The sequence below is a fragment of the Colobus angolensis genome, unplaced genomic scaffold (genome assembly GCF_000951035.1).
Source record: "Colobus angolensis palliatus isolate OR3802 unplaced genomic scaffold, Cang.pa_1.0 Scaffold425, whole genome shotgun sequence".
NCBI lineage: Eukaryota > Metazoa > Chordata > Mammalia > Primates > Cercopithecidae > Colobus > Colobus angolensis.
In genome coordinates this window covers 1,284,032-1,310,911 of record NW_012117655.1, presented here as the reverse complement: position 1 = coordinate 1,310,911, position 26,880 = coordinate 1,284,032, and the positions used below count along the sequence as shown (strand labels likewise).

Here is a 26,880-nt window from a genome sequence, read left to right as displayed (position 1 = left end):
GCTCAAGCAATCTGCCCGCCTCAGCCTCCCAAATTGCTGGGATTACGGGCATGAGCCACAGCACCTGGACTCTTCTCTGCTTCTATGTTGTCACTATTGTTTATTTTTTTCTGCCCCCTCTCCCCACCCTGCTATCACACTGTAAGCTCATTAAGGATGGGATTATGTCCGCTTCGTCTTTATATCCCCCAATCAGTAAAGATATCTGCACAGAATAGACCTTCAATAAATGTTTGCTTTTAAGAATGAACAATCAAACCTAATTTTCACATTTGAAAATGAAACCATCTAAGAACTCCATTTACTGATAGAGATACATTTTCATTTTATCTTAATGAATAGCAAAGAGTACAATTGGTCCATGTAATGATATTCTGGAAAATAAGTATGTTAATAGAAGGACCTACTACACTTTTCATCCTTAAAATAGTACTGGCATAACCAAGCAGAATGTATTACAGAAAGTTTTGGGAGGAGACAGTCCATATGCTATATGTATTTTCTAATGGAATATAAAAAGAAATTCAATAATAGTAAGGATTGGGAAAAGGACTCAAGGTGAGAATAAATATAATGTTTGTCTGTCAAGGAAAAAGCATTTAGTCCTTATCTGCTACAGTTTTCAAATCTATATATCTATGTAGATCTATATACACACTGTGGAAATAATATACAGAAATGACATTAGCAAGATGGCAGATTAGGAAGCTCCAGGCCCTCGTTTTTCTATGGAGACAAATTATCTGCAACATATACATAAAAATAGCTTTGTGATAAACCTAGAAATTAGTTAATGGACTACAGGACTCAGGCAAGTGCAAAAACAAGAGAATGGATGGTGCCTGAGAGGGTAAGAGAGTTCATTGTATTTTGCTTGCCTGACCCCTCCCTTGGAACAGAAGAAATAGAGTGAAACTTAAGTCCAGCATGCTAACTTCCTTGCGGGCTGCATTACTTTGCTCAGGGAACTGATGAGAATGGCAGTTGCATAGTGTGGATACAAGATTAAAAGCCACTGAAAACAGAGGTTAATGCCTTAGTATGTTAGACAGCAGAGACTCTGCAGTTCTGCAGACAGGCTCTAGGGGGAGCAGGAGATTAAGGGCAGAGGACTAAAACAGAAACAGCTCCCGCGAAGACACAAGAAAGGAAGACAGAAGCACCCAGATATACTAAAAGTAAACATACAACCCCAAAGAAAATGCATCCCCAGGAAAAATCTGAGAGGTCTCAGAACCTCTAGCCAGACTGACTGGTCACAGTTTTCCCCCAAATAAAGGTAGTTCATAAAGATTGAGAAAGTTGGCTGTTTCTTCAAATGCTCAAATCCCAACAAAAGACTGCAAGGCATACAAAGAAATGGGACCATGGCCGGAACAAAGGAACAAAATTAAGCTCCAGAAATTTGCCTTAAAGAAATGCAGATCTATAAGCTTCCTAAAAAAGAATTTATAATAACTCTCATAAAGATGATCAAGACCTTCAAGAGAACACAGAACTACACAGAAATCAGAAAAACAATGCATGAACAAAATAAGAATATCAACAAAGAGAAACTATTTTCAAAAAATTATAAAGCCAGGCATGATGCCTCAAGCCTGTAATCCTAACACTTTGGGAAGCTGAGGAGGGAGGATTGCTTGAGTCCAGAAGTTCAAGACTAGCCTGGGCAACATAGCAAGACTCTGTCTCTTGAAAAAACAAAAACAAACTATGGACCTGAAAAATACAAGTGAACTAAATAATTCACTAGAGGGGTTCAACAGCAGACTTAAGCAAGCAGAAGAATCAGTGTCCTTGAAGTTAACATATTTGAAATTATTGAGACTGAGGAGAAAAAAAAAATGAAGATAAATTAATAGAACCTGAGCAGAATAATATATGTAGTATGGGAGTCTCAAAAGGAGGAGAGAAAGAGAAAGGGACAAAGAGCTTATTTGAACAAAAAGTGGCGACAAACTTTCCAAGGCTGATAAAAGAAATGGACCTATGAACTCAAGACTGAGTGAACTCCAACTGTGATAAACCTGAAGAGACCCATACCAAGACATGTTATAATCAAATTGTTATGAGTCAAAGAATCTTGAAAGCAGCCAGAGAAAAACAACTCATCACGTATAAGTGAGCCAGCTAAGATTATCAGCAGATTTCTCAATAGAAACCTTGAAGGCTAAAAAGAAATGGAATGATTAAAGTGCTAAAAGAAAAAGAAATCAAGAATATTGTATCCAGAAAAACTGTCCTTCAGAAATGAAGAAGAAATTAAGACCTTTCCAGATAAACAAAAGCTGTTTAGTCAATATTACTAGACAATAAACACTAAAGAGAGTCCTTCAAATTAAACAAAGGATAGTAAGCACCAACATAGTAATATGAAATTATAAAGTTCTCCGCTAATAAACATTTAAATAAATATGGAATCCTATATTGTAATTCTGGTGCATAAATCCACTTTTAATTCTTGTGTATACAAGTCTAACCAAGTAAATCACAGACACACAAAATTATAAATCTATGTTAATTGATACACAATATATACAATAGGTAATTTATGACAATAACATAAGGGGGGAAATGGTGGCTGTAAAGGAGAATTTGTGTACGCAATTGAAATTAAGTTCTTATTAGCCTAAAATAGATTTGTTATAACTTTAAGATACTTTCTGCAATTGCAGTGGTAACCACAAGAAAATATCCATACAATGCACACAAAAGGAAATGAGAAGGGAGTCAAAGACAGACAGTAAGAGAAGAATGAGGGTCCAAAAAGCCACAAGATATACAGGAAACAGGTAACAAAATGGCAATAGAAAATCTTTCCATATCAGTAATTACTTTAAAGTGAGGAAATTAAACTCCTCTGCCAAAGACATATTGGCTAAGTGGATAAATAAAAATAGGATCCAGTGATATGCTGCATAGAAGCCATTTAGATCTAATAACACATAAAGGCTAAACGTGAAGGATGAAAAAAGATATTCAACGCAGACAGTAACCAAAAGAGAGCAGGGATATCTGTACTAATATGAGGCAAAATAGACTTTAAGTCAAAAACTGTCACAAGAGTCTAAGAAGGATACTATATAATGATTAAAGGGTCAATTCACCAGGATGATATAGTAATTATAAATATTTATGCACTAAATATCAGAGCTCTTAAATATGTGAGGCAAACATTGACAGAATTGAAGGGATAAATACATATCAACACAGTAATAGTAGGAGATTTCAGTAATGGATAGGACCACCAGATATAAGATCAATAAAGAAATAAAGGACTTCTCTTTTTTTTCCCCAAGGTGGCAGATCAGAGACTTTTCTAGCATGCTTCCCCTATTTGGAAGCAAAAAAAAAATAGTGTATAGTCACACAGTGCTCTTTTATTCAAGAACGAGCACAGAAATTCAAATCCCAGAAAAGAAAAGGTGAGAAGGCACCCTGAGTAGCAGTATCTGGCTGAGAACTGTGAGTGAAGCCCCTGATATGGTAGAGGAGCCAAGAGTGTACCTCTGTGATCTACCTTTCCTCTGAGAAACCATGCCACCCACACCATGGGAAACTACCTCGGCCCTTCTAAGCCCTGGGGCTAACATGGCAAGCAGCCAGGAGAGTGAGAAAGAAAAATATTGGGAAATGCTCCAGACATTTTCCCAGACCTGGGATCTAACAGGAGGATGCCCTTCTCAATTCTGGCTCACTGGGCAGGATTCAGTAACTTAGCAGCAGTACCCATGGGCATCAGAGATTCTTGGGCTGGAGAACGGAGTGCTGGGACTGGAGTTGGGGAAGGCCTCCCACATCCAGAACTGAGTGGTGATTGTGGAGTGCATTCAAGCCATGGGTTCTGAAATTGGGCTTTCCCCCTTTGTGGAACCAGAAGGGGAGGAGATTTGTTAGACAGCCATGGTTTTCCCCAAGTGACAAGATTTGTGGACAGGGATGGCACTGCGATCTAAAGCCAATCTGCATTGACTTTCCTAAGTGCCGTAGCTCATGCCAGGGTGGGAACTCCATTGGTTCTGAGGAGTGAGAGGGAGGCAGATTCCCACACCAGCTCACCTGGTCTAGGAGCTTTGTTTGGCTGCCCTGGTCTTCACATGTGAGGAACTTGGTGCAGCAGCAGTGTTTCTACCCTTTATTGGACGTATATCCAGGCATTTGGTGACTGCTCCCTAAACTCTCCTCAGAGATAGTGCTTGCATTCACTGTTCGGGAGGTGGGTGGGACCAGTGCAAGTACAGGGTTGCCTGGTCCAGCTCTGCCCAGCTTCACACACTCTCTGAGGCTGAGGATAAAACCGAAACCACTGAGCATTCCACAATCTAGCCCATTGCCTGGGACATTGGAGAGTTTCTCTTGGTAAACAAAGATCAAGCATGAACTTTACTACCACCACAGCCAGCTCTTACCTACAAGTGCCACTGACTGGCCTGGAGGTCAACCTGCACAACACAGGACAAAATCTGGTAACACAAGCCCACAGCACTTAGGAATGAGATAAGCTCCTTGTGACCTATAACCCTTGCTTCCCAGGAGGTCATGAGCATACTCACCTGCCTGGTATACCACTACTACAACCAGCATTTGAAAAAGCCACCACATGATGGTAATTTACAACCAAGGAATTCATACATAGTCTTTGCCACTGAATGCACCTGGTAGCAAAGCCAAACAGCCCTGCACAACATATATTACAGTCACATCCTCAAGGACTTAGTGGTGGGGGGGGGACGTCCTGTCCAAACCCTGGTAATTCAATAATAAGAAGTAACTATTTCTCCAAATGAGAAAAAAATCTTCATAATACTGGAAGCATGAAAAGTCAGGGGGTTATGACACCCCTCAAAGGATTACACTAACTCTCTAGCAATGGATGCTGACCAAAAGGAAATTTCTGAAATGCCAGATAAAGAATTCAAAATATTGATTTTATAGAAGCTCAATGAGATCCAAAAGAAATCTGAACACCAATAGAAAGAAATCAGAAAAATAATTCTGGATATAAATGAGAAATTTATCACAGAGAACTTTACCAATTTTTTCTTATCTAAAAATGAACAAACATAACTTTTGGAAATGAAAAATTCACTGAAGGAATTACAAAATACAGCTGAAAGGGTCAATAACTGACTAGATAAAGCAGAAGACAGAATCTCAAAATTTGAAGACAAGTGCTTTGAATTAATCTAGTTAGACAAAGATAAAGAAAAAAGAATAAAGTAGAATGAACATTTTGAGAAGCATGGAATTATATAAAGAATCTAAACTTATGAATCATTGGTGTTCCTGAGGGAGAAGGAAAAACATAGTTTTGAAAATCATTTGGCCGGGCGCAGTGGCTCAAGCCTGTAATCCCAGCACTTTGGGAGGCCGAGGCGGGCGGATCACGAGGTCAGGAGATCAAGACCATCCTGGCTAACATGGTGAAACCCCGTCTCTACTAAAAAATACAAAAAACTTGGCGGGCGCCTGTAGTCCCAGCTACTCCAGAGGCTGAGGCAGGAGAATGGCATAAACCCGGGAGGCGGAACTTGCAGTGAGCTGAGATCTGGCCACTGCACTCCAGCCTGGGCGGCAGAGCGAGACTCCGTCTCAAAAAAAAAAAAAAAGAAAATCATTTAAGGAAACAATGGATGAAAATTTCCCTAGTTTTATAAGAGATTTGGACATGCAAATACTAGGGGCCAAATGAATACTAAGAGAACACACTGCCAGATGGATTTCACCACAACATATAGTCATTAAATTGTCTAAAATCAATACAAAGGAAGAAATCCTAAAATCAGCAAGAGAAAATAATCTAGTCACCTGTAAAGGAAACTCCATCAGACTAACAGTGGACTTCTCAGTGGAAACTTTATAAGCCAGTAAGAGATTGGGATTCTATTTTCAGTGTGCTTAAAGGAAAAAAAAATTATCAACCACAAATTTTGTATTCTGCTAAAATAAGTTTCATAACTAAAGGAGAAATAAGGTATTTTCCAAACACCGAGGGATTGTATCACCACTAGACGAACCCTATAAAAATATTCAAAGGAGTTCTAAACATGGAACAAAATGGTCAATGTTTGCAATCATAAAAATACACAAAAGTATAAAACTCACAGGTCTTATGAAAACAGTTATACAAAGGAGGAAGAGAAAGAAATCAAATTACAACAGGACAGAACTCCGCCAAACCACAAAGACAAACAAAGGGGGGGAAAAAGATGCATATAATGTACAAAGCAATTTGATAACATTATGACAGAAACAAACCTCACATATAACTATGAACACTGTACATAAACAGATAAAATCCTTCATTTAAATGTATAGATTGCCAGATAGGTTTTTAAAATATGAACCATATTTTCATAAGGACTATAAGAAACTCCCCATATTGGTAAACATTCTTATAGCTTGAAGGTAAAGGGCTAGAAACAGATCTCCCACACAAACAGAAACTAAAAGTGAGCAGGAGTATCTATGCTTATATCAGATAAAACAGACTTTGAATCAACAAAAGTAAAAAAAAAAAGACAAAGTCAGTCATTATATAATGATAAAGGAATCAATTCAATGAGAGGATATAAAAATCCTGAACATATACACACAAAACACTGGAGCAGTCAGAGTCACAAAACAAATATTACTGGACATAAAGAGATAGACAGCAATATAATAATGGTGGGAGACTTCAACACTGCACTCACAGCAGTTCACAGATCATTGAGACAGAAAAACAACAAGGAAACACTGGGCTTAAATTGATCTTGAGACCAAATATACCTAACAGACATTTACAGAACACTCTACCCAACAACAGCAGAATATAGATTCTTCTCATTAGTGCATGCAGCATTCTCAAACATAGACCATACATTAGGTCATAAAACAAATCTCAATAAATTTTTAAAAATTGAAATCATACCAAGTATTTTCTCAGACCATAGAAAAATAAAACTATAAATCAATACCAGGAGGAACTGCTGAAACTACATAAACACATGGAAAATGGACAACATATTCCTGAATGGTCTTTGGGTAAATGACAAAATTAAGATGGAAATTTAAAAATTTTTAGAAATGAATGAAAATGGAAACAACATACCAAAACCTCTGGGATACAGCAAAAGCAGTGCTAAGAGGGAAGTTTATAACATTAAATGCTTACATCCAAAGAATAGAAAAATCAAATTAACAGCCTAACATCACACCTCAAGAAAGTAGAAAAAAAAGAACAAAGAAAACCCAAAGCTAACAGAAAACAACAAATCAGGGAAGAACTAAATGAAATTGTGAACAAAAGAACATTATAAAGGATCAAAGAAACAGAAAGTTTGTTCTTTGATAAAATGAAGTTGACAAACTGCTAGCTAATCAAGAAAAGAAGACAGAAGATCCAATAAACAATCAGAAATTTAAAAGGAGACATTAGAACTGATACTACAGAAATACAAGTGATCATCAGAGACTACAATGAACATCTCTGCACTCACAAACTAGAAAATCTAGAAGACATATAAATTCCTGGAAACATAAAACCACCCGAGATTGAACACATAGAAATCCTAAGCAAACCAGTAACAAGTAGTGACACTTAATCAGTAATAAAAAAAGTCTCCTAAGGAAAAAAAAAAAAAAAAAAGTCCAGGGGCAAATGGATTCACAGCCAAATTCTACCAAATCTACAAAGAACTGGTGCCAATGCCCCCTGAAACGCTTCCAAAACTTCAATGAGGGAAGCCTCCCTGACTCATTGTACAGAACCAGTATTATTCTGATACTAAAGCCAGACTAGCACACAACAAAAAATGAAAACTATAGACCAAAATCTCTGATGAACACAGATGCAAAAATTTGCAACAAAGTACTAGCAAACCCAATACAACAGCACAACAAAAATATAATACACCACAATCAAATGGTTTTATTCCAAAGATGCAAGTCTAGTTCAACATATTCAAGTAAATAAATTTGATTCATTATATAAGGAGAATTAAAAACAAACTATATAAATATCTCAATAGATACAGAAAAAGCATTTGATAAAACTAAGGATCCTTTTGTGATAAAATCCTCAACAAACTAGGCATAAAAGGAACATACTGCAAAGTAATAAAAGCAATATATGATAAGACCACAGAAAACATTATACTAAACAGGAAAAATTTGAAAGCAGTCTCCCGAAGAACTGGAACAAGACATTGATGACCACTTTCACCACTCCTGTTCAACATACTAGAAACCCAAGCCAGAGCAATCAGGCAAGAGAAGAAATAAAAGGCATCCAAATTTGGAAAAGATGAATTCAGCTTATCTCTGTTTGCTCATGATATGATCTTATACCTAGAAAATCCCAAAGACTCCTAGATTTCATAAATTCTGTAAAGTTTCAGAATGAAATGAGTGAATAAAAATCAGTTCATTTCTATACATGAACAACAAACTGAGAACCAAATCAATAAGTACAATAGCTACAAAAAATGTAAAATATTTAGGAATATATTTTAAACAAGGGGGTTAAAGATCTTTACAAGGAAAACTACAAAACACTGATGATAGAAATCATACATGACACAAATGGAAAAACCTCCCATGTTCATGGATCAGAAAAATCAATATCATTAAAACAACCATACAGATGTACAGATTGAATATAATTCCTATTTTTAAAATGTTTTCTTTCACAGAATTAGAAAAAATAATCCTCAAATTCATATGGAATGAAAAAAGAGCCTGAATATCCAAAGCAATTGTAAGGAGAAAGAACAAAGCTGGGGGCATCACATTACTTCAAATTATACTACGAGGCCATAGTAACCAAAACAGCATGGTACATGTATAAAACCAGACACATAGATCAATGTAACACAATAGAGAACTCAGAAATAAAGCCACATACCTATAGACAACTGATCTTTGACAATATCAACACAAACATACCCTGAAGGAAGGACATCCTTTACAATGAAGGACATCCTTTACAATAAGTGGTGCCAGGAAAACTGGATTACCTGTGCGGAAGAATGAAACTGGACTTCTGTCTCTTACCATCTATAAGCCAACTCAAGATCAATTAAAGGCTTAAATGTAAGACCTGAAACTATAAAAATATTAGAAGAAAACCTAGGGAAGACTCCTCTGGACATTGGCCTAGATGAACAATTTTTGACTAAGGCCTCAAAAGCAAATGCAACAAAAACACAAATAGGCAAATGGGACTTAATTAAACCAAAGAGCTTCTGCAAAGCAAAAGAAATAAGACAACAGACAACGTGCAGAATGGGAGAAAACATTTACAAACTATGGATACAACAAGGGACTAATATGCAACGAACTCAAACAACTCAACAACGACATAAACAAATCAAAGAACATAAATATCTCCTCATCCTTTACCCACCTCCTACACTACCGAATGGGCAAAAAACATGAACATTTTTTCAAAAGAAAACATACAAATATCTAACCTGCATATGAAAAAACGTTTAACATCACTAACCATCAGAGAAATGCAAATTAAAACCACAATGACATATTTCACAGAAGTCATAATGGCTATTACTAAAAATTCAAAATATAACAGATGTTCGGTGAAACTCCGTCTCTACTAAAAAATACAAAAAAACTAGCCGGGCGAGGTGGCGGGTGCCTGTAGTCCCAGCTACTCAGGAGGTTGAGGCAGGAGAATGGCGTAAACCTGGGAGGTGGAGCTTGCAGTGAGCTGAGACCCGGCCACTGCACTCCAGCCCGGGCGACACAGCGAGACTCCATCTCAAAAAAATAAATAAATAAATAAAAAACAGATGTTGGTAAAGATGCAGAGAAAATGGAACACTTACACACTGTTAGTGGGAATGTAAATTAGTATAACCTGTATGAAAAATCATATGGAGATTTCTCATAGAACTGAAAATAGAACTGCCATTTGAGGTAGCAATCTCGCTACTGGCTATCTACCCAAAGGAAAATAAATAATTAGATCTAAAAGATACCCACACTCATGTGTTTATCACTGCACTATTCACAACAGCAAAGCGATGGAATCACCTATGTTTACATCAGTGAACGACTGGATACAGAAAATGTAGTGTATATGTGCAGTGGAATACCACTCAGCCAAAATTATCTTTTGCAGCAACATTGATGGAACTGGAGGCTATATTCTTAAGTTAAATAACCCAGAAACAGAAAGTCGAACACCACATGTTCTCACTTATGAGTGAGAGCTAAATATTGTGTATACATGGACATAAAGTATGGAATAATAGACACTGGAGATTCAGTACTATAGGAGGTGGGTAAAGGATGAGAAATAAATAAATGGGTACTATGTACATTATTCAGGTGGTGGATACACTAAATAGCCAGACTTTACCACTACAAGGTACAGCCATGTAACAAAACTGCACTTCCACCCCTTAAATGCATACCAAAAGAAAGTAATAGAGGTCTTCAACAACAATTACCACTCTCCCACTGTTCTGAGGCTCCAGTGTCTATTATTCTACAGTCTATTTCCATGTGTTCACAGTATTTAGCTCCTATTTATAAATGAGAACGTATGGTATTTGACTTTCTGTTTTCTGAGTTATCTCACTTAAGATAATGACCTCCAGGCCTATATAATGAACAGAACATATACAGAACACTCACCCATCAACTGCAAAAAAAAAGAACATTCTTTTCAAGTGCACATGGAATATTCTCCAAAATAGACCACATGAAGGCCACAAAACAAATCTTAACAAATTTTAAAAGACAGCAATCACAGAAAATATATTCTCTGATTACAGTGAAATGACACTAGACATCAACAACAGAAGGAAAACTGGAAAATCCACAAATACATGAAAATTAAGCAATGCACTCAAACAACAGGTCAAAGAAGAAATCACAAGGGAAATTAGAAAACCTCTTGAGACAAATGAAAATGAAAACACAGTGTTCCTGTGTTCGGCCATTCTTGGATTGCTATAAAGGAATACTCAAGACTGGGTAATTTTTAAAGAAAAGAAGTTTTATTGACAGTTCTGCAGGCTCTACAGGCACAGTGCTGGCATCTACTCAGCTTCTGAGGAGGCCTCAGGGAGCTTTTCCTGATGACAGAAGGTGAAATGGGAAGAGCAAGGGAAGGCTGGAGAAGGAGAAAGAGAAGGAGGAGGTGCCACACACTTTTAAATAGCCAGATCTCATGAGAACTCACTACTGCAAAGACATCACCAAGGGGATGGTGCTAAACCATTCATGAGAAATCTGCTCCCATGATCCAGTCACCTTCCATTTCACCTTCCTCCATGAGGAAAAGCACCCTGAGTCCTCCCCAGAAGCTGAGCAGATGCCAGCACCATGCATGTACATACAGTCTACAGAACAATGAGTCAATTAAACCCCTTTTCTTTATAAATTACCCAGTCTCTGATATTTCTTTTTTTTTTTTTCCCGAGACAGGGTCTCACTCTGTCACCCAGGCTGGAGTGCAGTGGTGCAGTCTCAGCTCACTGCAACCTCTGTTTCCTTGGTCCAGTGATTCTCCAGCCTCAAATTCCTGAGTAACTGCAATAATAGGCATGAGCTACCATGCCTAGGTAATTTTTGTACTTTTTGTAGAAATGCGGTTTTGACATGTTGCTCCGGTTGTGTGGTATTTCTTTATAGTGATGCAAGAACAGCCTAATACAAGGTCCCACCTTCTATACTGGGTATTACATCTCAACATGAGATTTGGAGGGAACATTCAAGCCATATCAGTGCCCAAACTTGTGAGATGCAGTGAAAACAGTACTAATAGAGAAGTTTATGGCTATGTTTACATTAAAAAAGAAGAAAGATTGAAAACTAACAATCTAACTTTGTAACTTAAGAAACTGAAAAAAGAAAAACAAACTAAACCCAAAGCTAACAGAAGAAAATAATAAAGTTTAGAGCAAAGATCAATGAAATAGAGAATACAAAAGCAATAGAAAAAAATCATCAACAAAACTTGAGGTGATTTTTCCAAAATGTCTACAAAACTGACCAATTATTAGGTATACTAATTTAAAAAAAGAGAAGACTCAAAAAACTAAAATCAAGAGTGAAAGAGGGGATATTACAGCCAGTACGACATAAAATAAAGAGGGTTGTAAGAGAATATACAAACAGTCATATGCCAACAAACTGGAAACCTTACATAAATGGACAAAATATTTTAAACACACAGCCAACCAAGATTGGATAATGAAGAATTACATAATCTGGACAGACTTACAACTATTAAAGAGATTGCATCAGTAACCAACACTCCACACAAAGAAAAGCCCAAGACCTCATGCCTTCATTAGAATATTTCAGCAAATATTTAAAGAAGAATGAACACCCATTCTCCTCAAACTCTTCAAAAAAATTAAAAGAAGGGAAAATCCCAAATTCATTATATAAGGCCAGCATTACCCTAATAATAAAGCCAGATGAAGACAAAGAAAACTACAGACTAACATTCTTGATAGATATTGGAGCAAAAGTCATTAACAAAATACTAGCCAACCAAATTCTTAGGCATAGTAAAAAGATAATATACCATGATCAAGTAAAATTTATTGATGTAAAGTAAGGATGTTTCAACATAAAAAAAATCATTTTAATCACATTAACAGAATGAAAGATGAGAACTACATGATCATCTCAATTGATACACACAAAAATAGTGTTTGACAAAATTTGATGTTCTTTCATGCTAAAAATGCTCAACAAACTACGATGTAAGGAAACTATTAATACCGCAATATAATAAAGGCTATACATGAAAAGACCACAGCTAACATCAATCTCAATGGTGAAAAACGGAAAGCCCTTACTCTAGGATCAAGATCAAGACAAAGATGCCTGCACCCCTTCTATTTAACATAGTACTGGAATGTCCTAGTCAAAGCAATTATGCAAGTGAAATAAAAGGCACCAAAATCAGAAAGGAAGTGAAATTGTCTCTGGTTACAGATGTCTTAATCTCCTATGCAGAAAGCCCTAAAGATCCCATTTAAAAACTTTAGAATAATTTAATTCAGCAAAGTTGCAAGATACAAGTCAACATACAAAAATCCATTGCATTTCTATACACTAAAAACGAGCAATCTGCAAAGGACAGTAAGAAAACAATTTCATTTACAATAGCATCAAAAAGAATAAAATACTTTGGAATAAACCTAACCAAGGAGGTAAAAGACTTAAAACTAGAAAACACTGCTGATAGGTATTAAAGACACAAATAAATTGAAAGATATCCAATATTCATGTACTGGAAGACTTATGTTGTTAAAATGTCAGTATTGCCCAAGGTAATCTACCAATTCAGTGCAATCCCTATCAAAATCCCAATGGCATCTTTGGAAATATAGAAAAATCCATTTAAAAATTCATATGGAATCACAAGGGATGCTGAATAGCCAGAACAATCTTGAAAAAGGAAAAAGAGGTCTTTCTGATTTCAAAACATATTACAAGGCTACAGTAATCTAAACATTAGGACTGGCATAAATGCAGACATACAGACCAACAAAAATGAACAGAATTGAGAGCCCAGATATAAACCATAAACCATATGGTCAAACAATTTTTGACAGATGTCAACACCATTCAATGCAACAGGAACTATCTCTTCAACAAACGTTGCTGGGAAACTCAATATCCCCATGCAAAAGAGCAAGTTGGACCCTTTTGTTACACCATAAACAAATTAACTCAAAATGAATTAAAGACCTAAACATAAGAAACAAAAGTATAAAACTACTAGAAGAAAACATTAGAGAAAAGCTTCATGATATTGGATATGACAGTGATTTCTTGTGTATGACACCAAAAGCAAAAGCAACAAAAGCAAAATAGACAAATGGGACTACAAATGGGGTTTAATCCAACTCAAAAACCTTTATGCATTAAAGGACACATTAAAGTACCAATAAAGTGAACAGACAGCCTAAGGAATGGGAGAAAATATTTGCAAATCTGACAAATCATTAATATCTAGACTACATAAAAGCTCCTACAACTTAAGAACAAAAACAACCTAATTAAAAATGGGCAAGGGGGCTGGGTGCCATGGCTCATGCCTGTAATCCTAGCACTTTGAGAGGCAGGATTATAGGCATGAGCCACCACAGGAAGCAGGAAGATTGCCTGAGCCCAGGAGTTCAAGACCAGCCTAGGCAACCTAGTGAAAGCCCCTCTCTACAATAATGTTTTTTTTAAATGAGTCATGCATTGTGGCACACACCTGTAGTTCCAGCTACTCAAAGGGTTGAGGTGGGAGGATCACTTGAGCCCGAGAGGTCAAGACTTTAGTGAGCCATGACTGTGATACTGCACTCCAGCCTGGGCAACAGAGTGAGACTCTGTCTCAAAGAAAAAAAGGACAAGTGACTTGAATCTACATTTCTTCAATGAAGGTATACAAATGACCAACAAGCATATAAAAAGATGCTCAGTATCACTTATTAGAGAAACGCAAATCAAAACCATAAGGTAGCACGTCACAATCATTAGGATGACTAGTTTAAAAAAAAAAAAAAAAACAAAAACAAAATAACAAGTTTGTCAAGGATTTGGAGAAATTTGAATCTTTGTGCACTGTTGGTAGGATTGTAAAATGGTGAACCACAATGAAAACAGTATGGTGTTTCCTCAAAAATTTAAAAATAGATTCACTGTATGATATGGCAATCCTCCTTCTGAGTATATGTCCAAAAGCACTGATAGCAGGGTTTTGGAGATATCTGCACATCCATGTTCATAGCAGCATTATTCACAATAGCCAGGAGGTGGAAGCAACCCAAATGTCAATAAATAGAAAATGGAAAAACAACGCATGGTATATACATACAATAGCTTACTACTCAGTCTTAAAAAGGAAGAAATCTTGTCACATACTACAACACGCATAAACCTTAACGACATTATGCTAAGTGAAATAAGCCAGTGACAAAAACACAAATTCTGTATGATACCACTTTTACAAGATCTAAAGTTATCAAATTCATATAAACAGAAAATAAAATGTTGGTTATCAAACTGGGAGAGGGGCAAATGGGGAATTGTACAATGGGTGCAGTTTCAGTTTTACAAGACAAAAAAGTTCTGGAGATTTGCTTCACAACAATGTGAATATACTTAACACTATTGAACTGTATGCTTTAAAATGTTTAAGATGGTAAAAATTATGTTTTGCCATACACGGTGGTCCTAAGAGGTTTTTTTTTTTTTTTTTTTTTGGCTTTTAATAAGGTTTATGTTTCTTACAAAAAATATATTTTTCACAGCTTTGTTATGTTTCAAACAATATTTTTAAGCAATGCCCTGTCAAAGTTGCCAATATCTCTCTATACACCTCTGTACAGCTCTAAGATATGGGGGTATATATCTCCCTATAACGTTTAAAATGCTAATTGAAAGCAAATATTAGGTAAGATATTTTCCTTTTCTTTTCAAATTATGTGCTATACGTGAAAGAGTAAAATCACTTCTTGCAATATTCCAAGATAAAATATTCCAGTAATTGGCTAACAAAAACAAAAAATATATAAATAACATGCTGGTTAAAAACACTATATATAAGAAAGATATAAATGAATTTTTAAAAATCAGTATTTGAAAACATTCACTATTCTGTTATCAAACTGCCGAAGTAAGTATAAGAATGACAGAAGTCATAGGGAACTAGGACAACAAGATTTTCAAATTGACAAAATAAAGAAAAAAGTTCCACTGGGATACGTGAAAGTTGTTCTGTAATCTTACTTATAAGGGAGTTAGCAGAAATTGTACTTAGTATTTCACTCATATATTAATCATTTTTAACAGAATTCCTGGGGCCCTTGGACGGAGGGGATATGCTAAATGAAGCTTTTATTGGCCTGTCTTTAGCACCTCAAGGGGAAGACTCATTTCCAGATAACCGCCCTCCCTCTGGCCCAACCCACAGACATATTGTACAACAAAGAATACTGAATGGCTCTTCTAACAGGTAAGAAATGTTGACTGACGAAATTGCTCCATAAAGTATTTAGTATTACCTGTTCAAATGCGAACTAATAGCAAAGCAAGAATATTTCAAAATGTCAAGGAGAAAAATTTGCATTTCTCATGGCTCAGAATTTGCAGGAGTTTGGTTATTCAGAGCAGGCATAATGAATGCCAGAAGTGAATGTAAAAATAATATTGCTACAATAAATGTTATTCTAGGCCAAAATGAAATTACTATAACATATTGTCTGCATTCTGCTGTTAAATTCTAGGATTGTTGGACTGCCTTTAATAAATATTAACTTTTAGAATACGTAGTTTGAATTATAATTTATATAATATTTCTTTATTGCAAGTTTACCATTAGTTTTTGAAATCTGATAAATGATAGTTTAAATATCTGATATCTGTCTAGTTTGCTACATGGGGTTATTGAGAAGATAAAGCATATGAAATTTTAAAAAAGTAATAATGTTATTTACAGTGATAATGATAATATTAATTATGATGATAAAGATTCTCTCAAGCAAGGGTCAGCAAGCTTTTTGTGTAAAGGGCCAGACAGCAAATATTTTAGGCTTTGCAGGTCACACAAACTTTTGCAACTACTCAATCCTGCTGTTACAGTAAAAAAGTGGCTACAGACAATATATAAATGAATCAGAATGGGGGTGTTACAATAAAACGTTATTTATAAAAATAGGCAGTGGGTCAGATTTGGTCCCTGGTTTATGCATAACATTCTGCTTTTGAGGATCCTGACTATTTTCAGTAATTGTAAAGAGGCCAAATTTTAAAAAAAAAATGTATATATCAATTATATGTACCCACCTACAATACCCTCAAGAAAAATGCCTCAAACTATACACAAATAAAGAGGGGGAGGATTTCCAAGTATGAAAGAGTTTATTTGGATATCGGCAAATCCTCTCCCCAATAAACTAATATAAAACTAGACAAAAACCATCATTCCTGGGCGTTGGAAATCAAACAAAGGCAAACAACAAATTGAGAAGCATTTATTGATGAAAAATTGCTGAACTTCTAGTAATAAAGTAGAAGTCTTTTATTTTCTTGCCTGAAGCTGCTTCCATCATCCTGCCCGTCCCCAGACTAGTTCTACCAGGGTAGGGCTGGCTTTAAAAACCAACAGCTGACTTGATTTGGAGCTGAGGGTGGAAAAACTCTACCTAGCAGCATTGTCTAATAAAAGTAGCAAACTATTGTCAGTAAAAGTGACAAATTTGATAGCAAATGCCAGTTCTGCTCATCTGATTAGGGCAAGTGACTGAATGGCAAACTAGCCAAAAATTCAACAGGGAGATCCTGGAAATGAGAAAACCAAAGAGGTGCTAATTAAACTCTCCACCAATTATTTTTTTTTTTGAGACAGAGTTTCGCTCTAGTTGCCCAGGCTGGAGTGCAATGGCATGACCTCAGCTCACTGCAAACCCCCACCTCCCTGGTTCACACGACTCTCTTGCTGTGATCACCCTCCACAGTAGCTGGGATTACAGGTGCCCACCACTGTGCCCTGCTAATTTATTTATTTATTTGTATTTTTACTGGAGACAGGGTTTCACCATGTTGGCCAGACTGGTCTCAAACTCCTGACCTCAGGTGATCCACCCGCCTCGGCCTCCCAAAGTGCTAGGATTACAGGCACGAGCCACCACGCCCAGCCCACAAATTCTTGATGGGATTGTATGACCTCTCATTTTTTGGCTTTCTCTTGTCTGGTATTTCCCACCTTATGCTTCTTTCTTCCTTCACACCCAATGCCAAAAGTGCCCCTCTCTTTCTGCCTTTTCCCTGAGAAGCTATCCTTTTTGAAAACTGCCTCTTCAGATTGCATGGTACTTTATAGCGTCTTCCTTGTAGTTCATGCTCCAATGTACCAGAATATCAGGCGCTAGGGAGATCATGCATTAGCATTTGGTGTTTTTTTCCATTTTATTCACAATTATTTTGAAGTTTGAACATTCTCTGTCTTCAAGTTATGCTAAGAACATGATTGTCATGTAGTTTCATTTTTCCTTGTATAATGTTCTGTATTGTTTATAAAAGAAGTATTGGGAGATAGAACATAGGTGACTGCTATTATCTTCAGCTACCTAGAAGTCCTACCTCTTTATTTTTTTATTTTTTTATTTTGGGGGCAGGGTCTCACTCTGTCACCCAAGCTGGAGTGCAGTGGTGCGATCATGGCTTACTGCAGCCTCGACCTCCCAGGCTCAGGTGATTCTCCCACCTCAGTGTCCCGAGCAACTGCAACTACAGGCACGTGCCACCATGCCGGGCTAATTTTTGTATTTTTTGTAGAAACAAGGTTTCACCATGTTGCCCAGGCAGGTCTCAGACTCCTGGGCTCAAGTGATCCTTTTGCCTCGGCCTTTCAAAGTGCTGGGATTACAGGCGTGAGCCACCACGTCTGGATACTTCTTTAAAAACAATTTTACTGAGATATAACTTACATATATCATAAAATTCACCCATTGTAAGTATACAAGACAATGATATTTGGTAAATTTATAAAGCTGTATGACCACCACCACAGTTTAGGTTTAGAGCATTTCCATCACTCCCAAATAGTTCCGTTATACCTAATTTCCACTCTCCTAACCCAGCCTGAGGCAAACATTGCTCTGCTTTCTGTCTCTAGAGAAATTTTATATAAATGAAATCATATAATCTGGACATTTCATATACATAAAGTCATACAATATATTGTCTTTTGTATCTGGTGTCTTTCACTTAGCATTATGTTACTGAGGCTCATGTTGTAATATATAGTTTATTCCTTCTTAATTGCTGAATAGTATTCTATTACATGGATGTGCCACATTTTGCTTATTCACTCACCAGCTGATGGATATCTGGGTTATTTCCATTTTGGGGTTATTATGAATAATGTTGCTGTAAACATTCACATTGAAGTTTCTAAGGGGACATATATTTTCATTTCCCTTGGGCAGGTATCTAGGAATTGAATTGCTGGGTCTAAGTTTGTATTTAATTTGCTAGTTTTAAGAAACTGCCAAATTGTTTTCCAAAATGCCTGTAACATTTTACATACTCACCAGCAATATATAAGGGTTCCAGTTTCTCAGTATCCTCACCAACATTTAATATTGTCGATCTTTTTTTATTATAACTATTCTGGTGGGTGAAGAATGATATCTAATTGTAGCTTTAATTTGCATTTCCCTAACAACTAATGATGTTGAACATTTCTTATTTGCTCATTAGCATTCTTTATTGTTATAACTATTCAAATTTGTTGTCCATTCTTTAGTTGAGTTGTCTTATTATTGAATTGTGTAAGATACTTTTATATATTCTGAATACAGGTTCCTTATTAAATACCTGATATGCAAGTATTTTCTCCCTGTCTGTGGCTTGCCTTTTCATTTTCCAGTCGTGTCTTTTGAAGTGCAAACGTTCCCAAATGTTGGTGAAGTCCAGGAGAGCAATTTTTTCTTTTTTTGATTGTCTTTTATGTGTTGTACTTAAATTTCTTTCTAATCTAAGAATGAGGATATTTTCTCATGTTTTCTTCTAGAGGTTTTATAGCTTCCGCTCTTAAATTTAAGTCCATTTCAAGTTAATTTTTATGTAGGATGTGAATAAGGGTCTAAGTTCATTATTTAGAACATAGAAATACACATTTTCCCAGTACTTTTTTTTGAGGGAAAAAAACTCATTTTACCCACTGAATTGCCTTTGCCCCTTCATCAAAAATCAACTGACTATAGGTGTTAAGTGTTTATTGCTGGATTTGTCATTCTGCTCCATTCATCTATGTCTATTCATACAGTAACAAGTGCCTAGACTTTGCTCTACTGAGGACCCTACTGAACTAGGATCTCACAAAACATAGCCAATACCACAAAAATAAACAAGAAAAAGATGAACATTTTCATACAAATTTACGTCAAAGTAACAGAAAATGAAAACTACACACATCAATTAAGGAAAATTATCTTCCCCCAAAACAATCATGATGTCAAAGAAAACTGTAAAACAACACACCAGGCAGAATTACATACATTGGAATAAGCAACTGGGTATATTGAAACCCACTCTGAATTATAAAAACAAAATGAGGCCAGGCATGGTGGTTCACGCCTGTGATTCCAGCACTTTGGGAGGCTGAGGCAGATCACCTGAGGTCAGGAGTTCAAGACTAGCCTGGCCAACATGGTGAAACCCCATCTCTACTAAAAATACAAAAATTAGCCTGGTGTGATGGCACATATCTGTAATCCCAGCTCCTTGGGAGGCTGAGGCAGGGGAATCACTTGAACCCGGGAGGAAGAGGTTGCAGTGAACTGAGGTCGCATCATTGCACTCCAGCCTGGGTGACAGAGTGAGACTCCGTCTCAAAAAAAAAAAAAAAGAAAAGAGAAAGAAGAAAAGAAGAAAAAGGCAAAAGTGAAAAATAGAAATGGACAGGAGAGAAGGAGGGAGGGATAGAAAAAGACACCAAGAAAACTGGCCGGGTGTGGTGGCTTGCACCTGTAATCCCAACACTTCGGGAGGCCAAGGTGGGAGGATCCCTTGAGCCCAAGGGCTCAAGACCAGCCAGGGCAACATAGCGAGACCTCATCTCTACTAAAAAAAGAAAAAAAAAAATTAGCCTGGCATGGTGGCCCATGCCTGCAGTCCCAGCTACTTGGGAGACTGAGGTGGGAGGATCGCTTGGGGCCCTGAACATTAAGGCTTCAATGAGTCCTGATTATGCCAGTGCACTCCAGCCTGGGTTGCAGAGTGATATCCTGTCTCAAACGAAAACCAAAACAAAAAAGTCCACTGAAACAAATAAATGAAAAAAAAAGCATAATATTATCCAAAAATGAAAAATAAGTTACAGAGTACCCAAATGAGAATAAACTCATTATAAAACTTAATTAAAAACATTGAAAATGGCAGAAAACAAAAGAAAATGAGAAGTAAAAAGACAAAGTAATGGAATGGGAGATAAGACAAAGAAGCAACAGCACTTGTATAATTGGATTCCATGAAAATGAAAAAATAAAACAATGTAACAGAATACTTGATACTAAAAATCCAAGAGAATGTTGCAAAATGTATTCATGTACTTTTGCTTATGTAAGTTATTTGATCTTTTTACCAGAAGGTCCTAAACATTTAATCATTGAAATATGAGAGTATAGCTAGGATATTTCTTGGAGCTGATGGTTCTAATTTTTCTCAGACGCCCAAAGTGCACTTTCAGGAAAAAAGTATTGAACTTTTCAAACAAGTATCAAACTTTTCAAAAAAATAAAATATAAGGCAAGGCAAAAGCAGAACTACAGTTTTCAAAAACTCAGTGACTGAAAGTGTGAACCAAGGATAGTATAGTCATCCATGATCTCCTTCAAGTATGAACGCTAAAAGAAACAGTTTTCAATATAGGGAATTCTGTACCCATGAACCTTTCTTGAGGAATACTAGAGGAAGAGTTTCATCTAACCATAAGATGAGTAAGAAAGTGTCAGTACAAGGACTGACTGTATTTTAATAAATATAAATGTAGACAGAAGATAAAAGGGGTGGAAGACCCATATACAAATACTGTATGTTGTGATTAAGTAGAAGTAATACAGCTTTAGAAAATGGGAGTGGAACAGAGAGTGAAAGAGTAAGATAGAATAAGCTCACTGATTGTTGTGTAGCCAATAGGTGGGAGTTAAAAGACACAATAAAAACTCATATGCCACATAATAAAAGTTAACTAAGAAAAGAAGAGACTAGGGGCATTAGAAAAGATATAAGTACAAAGATAACCACTAAAACAAAACCACAAACTTTACTACCTACCATTTACTTTTATTTATATTTTTTAAGAGATGGAGTCTCACTGTATTGCCCAGGCTAGAGTACAATGGTTATTCACAGACACAATCCCACTACTGATTGACCCACTCCGTTTCCAGCCTGGCCCAGTTGACCCCACCTTAGGCAACCTGGTGGTCCTCAGCTCCCAGGAGGTCACCATGTTGATGCCAAACTTAGTGTGGCACCCAATGGGCATTCTGCAGCCCAGAACTCCTGGGCTTAAGTGATAAATAAGTGAGAAGAAAGGAAACACACACGTCAGAAAGAAACATAGCAAATATATCAAAATTCACAAAATTATAAAATATTAGTAAAAGAGTTGAAACCTAGCATATCAGTCATATCAATTAATGTAAATGGACTCACCTCACCTATTAAAAAAAAAAAGATTTTCAATGTGCTCATAAAGCAAGACCCAGCTATGTATTGCAAGAAAGACATACATCTAAATAAAATGATTCAGAAAGGGTAAAAATAAAGGAATGGGAAAAGATATTCAGGCAAATGAAAATAATAAACCAATAGTAACCATACCAATTACAGAATTCAAGCCCAAAAGCATAAAATCCAACAAAGAAATTAATGCAAATTTTACAAAGATAAAACACTTAATATTTGTACAACAAATAATATAGAAGCCACCTTTATAAAGGAAAATCTATAAAAGATGCAAGGAGATATAGAGAGATATGAATAATAGGAGATTTTAACTTACTTTTTTTTTTTGGCAGGGTCGCACTCTTGCCCAGCCTCAAGTGCAGTGGCGTGATCATGGCTCACCACAGTCTTGACCTCCTGGGCTCAGGTGATCCATCTCAGCCTCCTGGGTGGCTGGGACTACAGGCATGTGTCACCACATGCAGCTAATTTTTTGTAATTTTTGCAGAGATGGGGTTTTGCCATGTTGCCGAGGCTAGTCTTGAACTTCTGGGTTCAAGTGATCCACCTGCCTTGGCCTCCCAAAGTGCTGGGATTATAGGCGTGAGCCACCACACCCAGCCTAACTCACTATGCTTACTACAGAATAGATCAAGTAGGCAAAAAGTAAGAAGAAATAATACCTAAACATAATAATGTAGATATTATGAATATTCATCAAATTCTATTCCTTGATAAGAGAATAAGTTTTCTTCCTAAGAATTCATGGACTATTTACAAAAAAAGTATGTTACTTGCCAAAATATATCATTAAATTTCACTAAATATTACAAACACTCCATCCACAATGTAATAAAACCAGCAATGTTTAACAAGAACCAACATGCCCTTCCTTGTAGAAGTTTTAAGACTTTTTATGAAAGAACTTTTGGATGAAAGAAGAAATACAACATGAAATTTCTAAGAAGTAATTATAATAAAACACTACATATCAGAATATATGGGATGTATTTAAATAATAATCAGAGGAAAATTGATACCACTAAGCACTTTTACAAGGAAAAAAAATGAAAAAGAACAATTCTAACTCAAAAGCTTTAAAAAATAACAAGAAACTAAACCAAAATAAAGCACAAGGAAAGAAATAATAAAGATAAAACCAGAAATTAATGAGGCAGAGAAGGGATTGGCAAACTTTTTTCCTAAATGGCTTCAGTGTAAATATTTTAGGCTGATGGACCATATGTTCTCTGCTGCAACTATTTAACTCTGTTGTAGCACAAAAACAGTCATAGACAATACATAAATGAATGGATGTGGCTGTGGTCCAATAAAACTTTATTTACATGGAACTGGAAAACATTATGTTAAGTGAAATAAGCCAGGCACAAAATGACAAACTTCACATGTTCTCACTCATCTGTGGGAAGCTAAAAATTAAAACACTTGAACTCATAGAGATAGTGAATATAATAGTGGTTACCAGAGGCTGTGAAAGGTAATTGACGGTGGCGGGGATGGTTAATGGGTACAAAAATGCAGTCAGATAGAATGAGTGAGATCTAGTATTTGATAGCACAACAGGGTAATTACAGTCAACAGTAATTTATTGTATATTTTAATAAAAATAAATAAATGAGTATAACTGGAATGTTTGTAACACAAGGAAATGATAAATGCTTTAGGTGATGGACACCTCATTTGCCCTGATGTGCTTATTACACATTGTATACCTATATCAAAATATCTCATGTACAGCCAGGCACGGTGGCTAATGCCTGTAATCCCAGCATTTAGGGAGACTGAGGAAGGTGGATCACTTGAGGCCAGGAGTTCGAGACCAGCTCGGCAAACACGGCAAAACCCTATCTCTACTAAAAATGCAAAAAATTTAGCCAGTCGTGGTGACACACACCTCAGGAAGGCTGAGGCATGACACACTGAAACCCATTGCGCCCCTGCACTCTAGCCTGGGTGACAAAGCAAGACCCTGTCTCAAAATTTCATGTACCCCATAAATGTATACACCTACTATGTATCCAACAAATTAAAAATTAGCCAGGCGCGGTGGCTCATTCCTGTAATCCCAGCACTTTGGGAGGCAGGCGAATCACGAGGTCAGGGTCAAGTTTGAGACCAGCCTGGCCAATGTGGTGAAACCCCGTCTCTACTAAAAATACAAAAATTAGCCGGGTGTGGTGGCACACACCTGTCATCCCAGCTACTTTGGGAGGCTGAGGCAGGAAAATTGCTTGGACCCAAGAGGCAGAGGTTGCACTGAGCCTAGACTGCTCCACTGTACTCCAGCCTGGGCGACAGAGCAAGACTCTGTCTCAAAATAAAAAAGTTAAAATTAAAATAAAAAAAGAAATTTCCAAAGCAAAACAAAAAACTTTATTTACAGAAACAGGCAACCAGTCCATAAGCCATAGATTACTGACACCTCAGGTAGAAGACAAAAAACAAAACAAACAAAAAACCGTAGATGTAATTAAGATATCAAATGCAAATGTTTTTGAAACAACAAAATAGACCAGCTTGATCAAAAAAAGAGAGAGAAAACACAAACATACAAAATAAGAAATGGCAGAAGGAAGGAGGGAGAAATTAACTATTTAAACAAGAGAGGATTTTTTCTTTTTAATCATAACAGACTACTTTGCAAATTTCTGTGCAAATGAATTTGAAAACTTAGAAAACAATAGATAATATACCAGTTAAATACAGATTGCCAAAAGTGTCCGCCATTGAATTTAGAAATCTGAAGCACACCAGTTTTCATAAAAGAAATAGACAAGGTTATTAAGAAATTACCCTGTAAAAGAGCAAAAGGCCCAGAAGACCGGCTAGAATTCTACCAAACCTTCAAAGATCAGATATTCCCAATGCTGTATAAATTATTCCAAAGCACTGAAAATAAAGAAAAACTTTTCCACAGAAAAATGACAAGCCAATATCATCCATGTAAAAAATATTAAGTAAAATATTAGTGAAAAAAATCCAACACTTGGATCCACCCTGAAAATACAAGGTTGTTTTAGTGTTACCAAATCCATGAAATATCATATACCATATAAATAGATCTAAGGTTGATAAAAATCATACAATTATTTATATAGATGTTGAAAAAGCCTTTGACAAAATTCAGCTCCCATTCCTGACTAAAACACAACAGGAATTGAGGGACACTTACTCTACATAAGAAAAACAATATTTTTTTTAATTCTCTTTTAAAATTTCTCACTTTGTCTCTTACATACTGTCACATATCTTAAAAGATTCAAAAGTGATTATTTTTAAATTCATTGTTCCAATCTCTGCCTTTTAATTGGAGGATTTAATCCATTTATTATTAATGTAATTACTAATAAGTCAGGATTCACATCAGTCATTTTGCTGTCATTTTCTACATCTCTTGTAGCTTTTTATTCCTTTATTCCTCAGTGCCTTCTCTTGTGTTAAGTAGGTATTTTAATATCCTTGTAGTTTCTTTGGAGGCTTTTTCTTTGTGGTTTACCTGATGATTATAAATCTTAATTTATAACCATTTAGTTTGTTTTAATATCAATTTAACAACAATAGTATACAAAACCTTTGCTCCTGTATTGCTCCATTCCTCTCTCTAGATCCTTTGTTATAAATTACATCTTTATACATACACATTTGTGTGTAACAAATTAAAACCTTAAACATTATATTGGTCTGACCTCGCATTCTTATAAAGAAATACCTGAGACTGGGTAATTTATAAAGAAAAGAGGTTTAATTGGCTCACTGTTCCTCAGACTGTACAGGAGGCATGATACTAGCATCTACTCGGTTTCTGGGGAGGCCTCAGGAAACTTACAATCATGGCAGAAGGCAAAGCGGGAGCCAGTACTTCACATGGTCAGAGCAGGAGGAATAGAGGGGTTTGGGAGGAGGTGCCACACACTTGTAAACCACCAGATCTCATGAGAACTTACTTGCTATCACAAGAACAGCACCAAGGGGACAGTGCTAGGCCATTCATGAGAAACCACTCCTACGATCCAATCACCTCCCACCAGGTCCCACCTCCAACTCTGGGGATTACAATTTGACATATGTCAAATTTGATTTGGTGAGGACACAGATCTAAACCATGTCAGACAGTGTATAAACAAAATAGATGATCCTAGGACTAAATTAAAAATAATTAGATTAGGTACAGCCCTAAACTAGTTCTTACATTTCAAATAAGTCAACTTCTCTGGTTGCCTCAATTTTCTCATTTGTATTACATTATCCTTTCCAAGGTCTAAAGTTATTTATTATAGAACAAATAAACCTTGTATTGTAGTAAATATATCTACTTTGATATTTACAGTTAGAAATTAACTACAATATTGGTTGGTTTCCTGCTATTATAATGAACCAGTATTGAATTCATACATAAGAAACTCCAAATGAAATACTGTCTTGTTAAAAGTTGTTAAATTTTGGCGTGATTTTATTTGATTCATGTCTAAGCAGTTTTCCTTTAAGTTGGAACAAACCAAAAATACTCATCTATTCAGAATCCTGGTGTGTGCCTATAAACAATATAATGGATGAAAATTTTCAGTGTTTACAAAACAAAGAAATTGTCAACAGAATGCCTGGCAGTAGATTTACCAGAAAAAAAAAAAAATTACAGCCTATAATTCATGAAGATTGGCT

General features: G+C 36.2%; 1 protein-coding gene across 1 annotated transcript in view; it reads left to right on the top strand.

The window, feature by feature from the left end:
* LOC105522337 (WD repeat-containing and planar cell polarity effector protein fritz homolog) overlaps positions 1–26,880 on the top strand; it is a 69,738-nt gene that overhangs the window by 2,132 nt on the left and 40,726 nt on the right. Inside the window, exon 2 of the mRNA XM_011956831.1 lies at positions 15,817–15,979. Within this exon, the coding sequence (XP_011812221.1) occupies positions 15,846–15,979 (134 nt within the window). The 5' untranslated portion in view covers positions 15,817–15,845. The remainder of the gene's footprint in view (positions 1–15,816; positions 15,980–26,880) is intronic.